This window comes from Vigna umbellata, chromosome 6 (assembly GCF_029865625.1).
Source record: "Vigna umbellata cultivar VRB3 chromosome 6, Vumbellata_1.0, whole genome shotgun sequence".
NCBI classification, from domain to species: domain Eukaryota; kingdom Viridiplantae; phylum Streptophyta; class Magnoliopsida; order Fabales; family Fabaceae; genus Vigna; species Vigna umbellata.
In genome coordinates this window covers 4,015,987-4,024,597 of record NC_142170.1, presented here as the reverse complement: position 1 = coordinate 4,024,597, position 8,611 = coordinate 4,015,987, and the positions used below count along the sequence as shown (strand labels likewise).

The following is an 8,611-nucleotide window of genomic DNA, read 5'->3' as shown; positions in this document are numbered from 1 at the left end:
TCACATGAAGGAGGGAGAATCTGTGAATGATTATTTTGCATGCACACTTACTATCGCCAACAAGATGAAAGCTAATGGTGAAGACAAAGGTGATGTTGCAGTTGTTGAGAAAATTTTGAGATCCATGACTCCTAAGTTTGATTATGTTGTGTGTTCCGTTGAGGAGTCTAAAGATACTGATACACTGACCATTAATGAATTACAAAGTAGTCTCCTTGTACATGAACTAGGCATGACGTCAACATCTCAGGTGATGGAAGAGCAAGCCTTGCAAATTGCTCATGAAAATCAACAGACAAAACAGTGGCACAATCGTGGTGGTGGTCGTGGAGGCTTTGGACGACGAGGAAGAGAACGCGACAGAGGACGCAGTAGACAAAGATTTGATAAATTCACTATGGAGTGCTATACGTGTCACCAACTTGGACATTTCAGTTGGGAATGTTCAAACCAAAGGAGAGAAGCCAACTATGTTGAGAATGAAGAGGAAATGCTATTGATGGTCCACAAAGACATAACCAAGGCAACAGAGGACATTGTGTCGTTTCTTGACTCTGGATGTAGTAACCACATGTGCGGAAAGAAGGAATACTTTTTAGATCTTGATGAAACTTACAAGATTCAGTCAAACCTGGCAATAATTCCAGTATGACAGTAGTTGGCAAAGGCAATGTTTGGTTACACATGAATGGGACCGCTTATATCGTTACTGATGTCTTCTTTGTGCCAGATTTAAGGAACAACTTACTCAGTATTGGTCAGTTACAAGAAAATGGACTTAGTATTCTGTTCAAACATGGCAAGTGCAAAGTGTTTCATCCTGAGCATGGCTTAGTTATAGAAACTAAAATATCCTCCAATCGCATGTATTTACTGCATGTCAGGTCTCTCTCAGCCAAGTCTACTTGTTTCCACACTGTTACAGAGGATAAAATGCATCTTTGGCATTGCAGATATGGGCATTTGAGTTTTCAAGGGTTAAATACGCTTTACCAGCAAGATATGGTATATGGTTTACCAATGATGAAAGTACCAACTAAACTGTGTCAGGATTGTTTGATTGGGAAACAATCACGAGATTTGTTTCCAAAGAAGAGTAATTGGAGGGCTACACAGGTTTTGCAACTAATTCATGCAGATATATGTGGACCAAGCACACCTATCTCTAACAGAAAAAAAAGTTATTTGCTTACCTTCATTGATGACTTTAGTAGGAAGACTTGGATTTATTTCTTAACTGCAATTTCTATTTTAAAGATTTTTAAAGTTCATGTTGAAAAAGAAGCTAACTCATTAATCAAAAGTTTGCGCACTGATAGAGGGGGATAATTTATCTCTCAAGACTTCATCAATTTTTGCTCTGACAATGGTATTCGTCGGCAACTTACAACTGCATACACTCCACAACAGAATAGGATTGCAGAACGCAAGAATCGAACTATTATGAATATGGTGCGAAGTATGCTCTCAGGAAAAAAAATGCCTAAAACTTTTTGGGCTGAAGCTGCCACTTAATCTGTACATATTTGAATCGGAGTCCCACAATGAGAAATAAAACGCCAGAAGAAGCCTGGAGTGGAGTCAAGCCTTCAGTTAAGTATTTTTGAGTTTTTGGATGTCTATCTTATGTTCATGTACCTGATGCTACACGTACCAAGCTAGATGATAAAAGTAAATGTTGTGTTTTATTGGGGGTAAGTGAAGTATCAAAAGCTTATAAACTTTATGATCCAGCTTCACAAAAGATCATCATCAACAGGGATGTTGTGTTTGATGAAGATAAAGGTTGGGATTGGGATAAGAAGTATGCAGAAGTCGTCTCATGTGATTTAGAATGGGATGATCAAGATATGGATGCAAATGATGATCACGAGGTTATTGATGTCGAACATCAGGTGTGCCATGATACCTTAGAACATGATCCTAATATCTCACAAGAAGGTATTGTTTCCTCTGATCGCATGACAGTAGAAAATACCACTAGTCCTTCTCAAAGGTGTAGAAGACCATCGTGTTGGATGGCAGACTATGAAACCGGAGAGGGGTTCTTTGAAGACAGTTCAGAAACTAATTTGACTATGTTTGCAGCTGGTGAACGTGACCCCACAAACTTTGCAGCTGCTGTACAAATTCCAAAGTGGAGGAAAGCCATGGATGAGGAGATGAAAGCAATAAACAAGAATGACACATGGGAATTGATGGAACTACCTGGAGGAGCAAAGAAAGTTGGAGTAAAATGGGTTTATAAGACCAAACTCAAAGAGAGTGGAGAAGTGGACAAGCACAAAGCTAGAATTGTTGTGAAGGGGTATTCACAAGAGTATGGAGTAGACTACACTGAAGTATTTGCACCAGTGGCCCGCATGGAGACAATTCGCTTGGTGGTAGCACTTGCAGCTCAAAAGGGATGGATACTTTATCAGCTAGATGTAAAGTCAGCCTTCTTGCATGGAGAATTGGATGAGACCGTGTATGTAGACCAGCCCTGTGGTTATGAGCAAAAAGGGGTTGAGCATAAAGTATATAAGTTGAAGAAAGCCCTTTACGGGCTTAAACAAGCACCACGCGCTTGGTATAGTCGCATAAAAGCATATTTTTTGAAGGAAGGATTTGAGAAGTGTGACTATGAGCATACTCTCTTTATAAAGAAAGAAAAGGAAGGTACCATATTAATTGTTAGTTTGTACGTTGATGACCTTATTTTTACTGGCAATGATGAGTTGATGTTTGAAAAGTTCAAAAGCTTCATGAAACATGAATTTGCCATGACAGACCTTGGTAAAATGAGGTACTTCTTGGGTCTTGAAGTAATGCAGCGAACATATGGCATTTTCTTATGTCAAAAGAAATATGCATTAGAAATATTGCGACGGTTTGGAATGGATAAAAGCAATCCAGTACAAAACCCAATTGTTCCTGGTGTTCAACTCACAAAGGACATTTCTGGTGTAAAGGTTGATACGACTTATTATAAACAAATTGTAGGAAGTCTTATGTATCTAACATCTACTCGACCCGATATGATGTTTGTGGTGAGCTTAACTAGCAGGTACATGGAGAATCCTACTGAAATGCACTTAATGGCAGCCAAACGAGTGCTCAGATATTTAAAGGGAACAACTGAGTTTGAGATTTTCTATAAAAAAGGAAGAGACAATGAACTTCTAGCTTACACTGCTAGTGATTATGCAGGTGATTTAGATGATAGAAAAAGTACTTCTGGTTATGTTTTCTTATTGTGTTCAGCTGTTGTTTCTTGGTCATCAAAGAAACAACCAATTATAAGTTTATCAACTACAGAGACAGAATTTATAAGTGCAACATCATGTGCTTGTCAAGCCATATGGTTGAAAAGGGTGTTGGAAAAATTGTGTGGTATGCAAAACCAAGCTACTACTGTAATTTATTGTGACAGTAGATATGCTATTAAGCTTTCAAAAAATCCAGTAATGCATGGTCGTTGTAAACATATTGATGTCCGATTTCACTTCCTTCGAAATCTTACCAAAACTGGAACTGTCAAGATGATCCAATGTGGGACACAAGAACAAATGACTGATATTATGACCAAACCATTGAAGTTGGATACCTTCCTGAAGTTACGCAAATCACTGGGAGTGTGCGCAGAATCTGTTATAAACTAATATTAAGGGGGGATTTGTTAATAAGTGATATAGTGGTCCCACGTGATTAAGGACCGTTAGGTTTTGAATAAGTCCATCGTATTATTAGGAAACGTTAGCTAGATATCCGCATAGTCAGTTTTACAGTTTTCTATACTCCTGTAATGCCATTTAATAGCCTCAGTTATTATCTAGTGGATAGTGAATAAAACTTTATTTTATATTTTCATCTTTTATATTCACAAGAGTCCAACAAAAATAAGGTAGTATGCACTGAGATTTTTCTCTATTCTTCGTTTGCGTCTTTTCTTTGTTAATTATCTCTAGTCAATGTAAAACTCCCAATACACCAAAGTGAATTTTAAGTCTAATTCAATTCCACAAAATCGGCTTGTAAGATGAAGTTTGTATCTACTTATATACTATAAATTGATTTTATCTTTAGTCGACGTGGGGACTTCCAACAAATTGATCAATTAAACTCATTTAAATATAAATAGAAAATATAAATGTTTTAATATCATATGTAATTCACACTAAATAATTGAGAAATTATAAAATTTCTAACATAGTCGTGTGCAATTTTAGTACATTGTTTAACAATTCCTTAAAAAGTTAGAAAACTAATTAATTATATAAACATGATTAACATCTAGATAAAAAAACAGCACCTTCGTAAAGTTAAAAAAAAAACAATTAATAACAGCTAAAGTGAACTATTTTTAAAATAGTAAAATATTATTTACTTGTCAAATTTTGCCACGCCTTTAAAGCTAGTTCCTTCCTAAAGTTGCATACTTTTGGAATGGTCCTCCACAATGATCGACGTCATCAATCAAAGCCATTTTATATTTTAAAAATGCCAAACATCGTGCAATTCGTGGCTTTATTTATATTATAATAATAAATAGTTGTGCCATATTTTGCAACTTTATAGAAGTGGACGATGACAACGAAATTACGAGGAAAAGAATGGTATCTGACGAAACTGTGTTAATATATTAAGTGAGAACTATTTGAGTTAAAAACAAATACAATATAAATATGAATATGTAAATAAAAAAGGTTAAATATATTTTTCATCATCATATTATCTTGAAAATTTTCGAATATCCATGTTCAAAACTTTAATTTTATTTAGTTTTTTAATTTTCAAAAATAATAAATTTAGTTTCTTATTTCTAATGGTATTAAAATTTATTCCATATATCAAAAAATTTTCTACTTAAGCTCTCACAAATATGTAACTGCGACGTGATGAAATTTATTATTTTGAATAAAAATTTAGTTTTTTATAAAATTTAACTCAACTTTTTTAAGGTTTAAAAAAATAAAAAGATTTTTGACCTTCTTTTATTTTTTTTACTAACATCTCACACTTACCACCACAAAAATACATATAATTGTAACATTTCATTTAAATAATGTAATATATTATTTAGAAAACATCACAAGTCTAATAAACTAGAACAATTATCATACAGAAAGTATAAAGTAACATTACAATCATTTAAATATAACTATAAATCAAGCTTTATATACAAATTTTCAATCTAAAACTATTTACAAATATTAACCTTTAAAGTTAATAAACGAAAACATCTAAACTAAAGTATCTATAAATGCACATCATCTCCGCCTAGTGTATGTTCCACAGAAACATCATCTATCTCTGTTTTTCACCAGTCAGGTAATCATCCAAACATACAACAAACATAACAAACCACAAAAGAAGAAGGGTAAGCTAATTGTAAAAGAATCAATCATAAGATTCACTAGAAGCATATAACATTTCTTTTCAAACAAGCACCACACCTAAACATATTAAACATTTATACTAGACATTCAGATACATGTATTATTGTCGAACTATGACAGGTTCTGTACTTGTATGGTGAAACAACTTACCCACTCAAGACTACCATACAAGGTTAGTCTATTTAAATGCCCTTTACCAAATGGTAAGACTCCTAGACTAGAACCTCCTACTACTCTTCACGACATAATCCATCCCTCTCTGCTTGAGACTTGATGGTTATTGGAGTGTCAAGATAACCCCCAAGACTGAGCTCCTACAATAATACATACACTACTTGAAACATCCACCAAGGATTTCCCAAAGAGTTATATGAAATTACGTCACATGTATACATATACATATCTTAATTAATCACCTTATAACAATCATCATTATCATCACTTTCTCAAAGTATTTCAAGTATAAAATCATTTATAATATTCTGGAAACAACAACCACACAATAACACAATTTTCTTCACAACAACTCGATATACTCACTAGGTAGGGAAAACAGCTTGGAAATCTTCAACAATTCGAGAATGGTCAAGATGCTTACTACTAGGCGCTTACTACCATACGCTTACCACAAGACATACCTTTAGACGTTTATCACTATACGCTTACCACTAGACACTTACCACTAGATGCTTACCACCAGACGCTTACCACCATACGCTTATCACCAAATTTTAGCAAAATAAAAGACCAACTAAGTCCTAAATGGCTTAAAGATAGTTTCTAAAACTGTAGAATTTCCCCAAAACCATGATTTTAGAACTTGATCTATCAAAACCCCTATTTTATGTTTAAAACTCACCCTTCTTCTAATTTATTCCAAATCAAAATTCTGTAACAATTCATCGACTCAGAGTTACCAAATCTACATTCCCAAATTCATCAATAAATAACTTTCGCATTAGTAAACCAACTACACACCACCATTCATAAGTTTCAATATAACACACCACTTTTTCAAGCAACTAAACCTACCAAATTTCACAATTCAATTAAATTTCACAAATCAATCATCAATCATCATACAAACATCAAATATAACAGGTCTACCAAATCTACATCAAATAAATTAGCTTCCCTTACCTGATAGATGACTCAATCGCTCTAGAAAACTTAAAACAACCTCAAACGCACAAGAAGACCTACATGCTCCTATGAACCATAGAAACACGATCAGGGTACACCGTTAGAACCACTGATCAACAGAGAATCTATAGAAGACTCAAACTTCACATGTAACACAAAAAAGGCTAGTAAGCAAGGAAAACAAAACAAACTCAAAAAGAGGAGCAGAAAACCAACTTACTCTATTTGAGAAACTAAATGGTTAGACTTGAAGATCTCACCGTGATGATCACTCGGGCGATCTCCGATCTTCAAACAGATGAATAAGGAGCGAGAACCCTTAGAGAGAAGTCAGAGAACTCTAGAAAAGTGGTTTCTAGAGAGATGATATGTCTTAAAATAATGAAAATCGTTTATAACGAAATTATTTATATTAAAATCATTTAATATTAAAATAATCAAGTCTTACTATTTTTAAACTACTACCACTTCTAAAATACCATGTTTTAGGTCTTTACACTTCATCACCACTCATTACCTCTAGTTTTCTTGTCCACTCACTATTTTTATCAGCAACATTTTCATCTTCTTCCTCCCTTCAATACAACCATAAATCAACACAATATCTTCCCTTTGCCTCTATATCATCTTCATAAGTTTTGTTCACTATATTCATCTCTTCCAACACCAATAAAAAAAATAAAGAAAACAAACACATTTCCAGTACCTCTACATTCCATCATTCTCCTCTTTGCCTCTTCACCACTATTAATAACCTTCATCCAACCCTCACCTAAGAACTTCCAATTTTATTCTTTGTTTTCCTTCCTTTTCATCCATCTTTTATACCTTTATTTCCTAATTCAGCTTTAGATATACACAATTTTACAAATAAGGGTTTCATGCAATGGTTGATGAGATTAACGCCAACGACGCTTTCCACATACCTCTGATAACGACTTTAGCGAAGATGTGTAGTGATGAGCTATGATTACAATGTTGATATCTTACGCATGGGAAGATGAGCAAAGGAGGAGATGTCTCGTTAATGCTGACCAATGCTACACCTGTCGACGGTGGAGTCGCCAACGTCTTGGCTTGGCAAGATAAGTGTTGTCGTAGGTGGAGGAAGTGTTACATATGAGTATCTAGAAGTTTCTTTGTAATGCCATCTACTTTGTCACCACTAAAGTTCTCCTCCTCTACGGTGGAGTCGCCAACGTCTTGGCTTAGCAAGATAAGTGTTGTCGTAGGTGGAGGAAGTATTACATTTGGTATCTAGAAGTTTCTTTGTAATGCCATCTACTTTGTCACCACTAAAGTTCTCCTCCTTTACCCATCACTTTGCCTCCGCGTCACCAGCAATGCTAGAATAAATCACATTAACCTTTGTGAGTTTCGTTGTCACATCCAAGTCACTGTTGTCTACAATGACCTCTACTATTACGTAGAGTTGTCAACTTGACTCATGGCCCATGAGCCAGCCCTAACCCACTCTTGAAAAAACCTTCTGTTAGGAAGACCCTCAAGTGGGGGCTAAATAAAAGCCCTAACCCACATAACCCCTCTCAAGTGGGTTAGGGTTAGGGTTAAGGTGGGTTTAGTCCCAATACAAAACTTTAATTAACTTTTAGAAACGATATCATTTATATATACATATAAAATTATATATTTTATTAGATAGTTTAATATGTTGTAATTTTACTATATATAAATCAATATTTTTATATCGTACTTATTATTATGTTATTAAATAAAATATATAATAACATTTCATACTTTTTGAGTTTTTATATATTAAATAAAAGGGTTAAATATGTTTTTAGTCCCTAAACTATTGACCGTTTCTGGTTTTCGTCCCTCTTCCAAAGTAAGGTACAATTTAGTCCTCAATCTTTAAAAAACGTTCGTTTTAGTCGAAAAAACGAACGTTTTGAGGACTAAAATGAGGACTAAAAACAAAATTTTGAGGACTAAAACGAACGTTTTTCTAAAGAATGAGGACCAAATTGTACCTTATTTTAGAAGAGGGACGAAAACCAGAAATGGCCAATAGTTTAGGGACTAAAAACATATTTAACCCTAAATAAAATATACATTTTATATTT

General features: G+C 34.4%; 1 protein-coding gene across 1 annotated transcript; it reads left to right on the top strand.

Annotated features, from left to right (window-relative positions):
• The first annotated feature begins 648 nt into the window (after positions 1–648).
• On the top strand, positions 649–3,644 carry LOC148196605 (uncharacterized). Its single transcript, XM_088092921.1, has 3 exons — positions 649–1,096; positions 1,735–2,368; positions 3,038–3,644. Exons 1-3 carry the CDS (start codon positions 649–651, stop codon positions 3,642–3,644), a joined length of 1,689 nt encoding a protein of 562 aa, XP_087949047.1.
• Positions 3,645–8,611: the final 4,967 nt, after the last annotated feature.

Bases quoted from the DNA above. Each gene is read 5' to 3' on its own strand.
- LOC148196605 (XM_088092921.1), top strand. From the start codon at position 649: ATGACAGTAGTTGGCAAAGGCAATGTTTGGTTACACATGAATGGGACC. The intron at 1,097-1,734 runs GTAATTGGAGGG...TTTATGATCCAG, and splicing joins AGATTTGTTTCCAAAGAAGA to CTTCACAAAAGATCATCATC. The intron at 2,369-3,037 runs GACAATTCGCTT...GTTTGTGGTGAG, and splicing joins GCACCAGTGGCCCGCATGGA to CTTAACTAGCAGGTACATGG.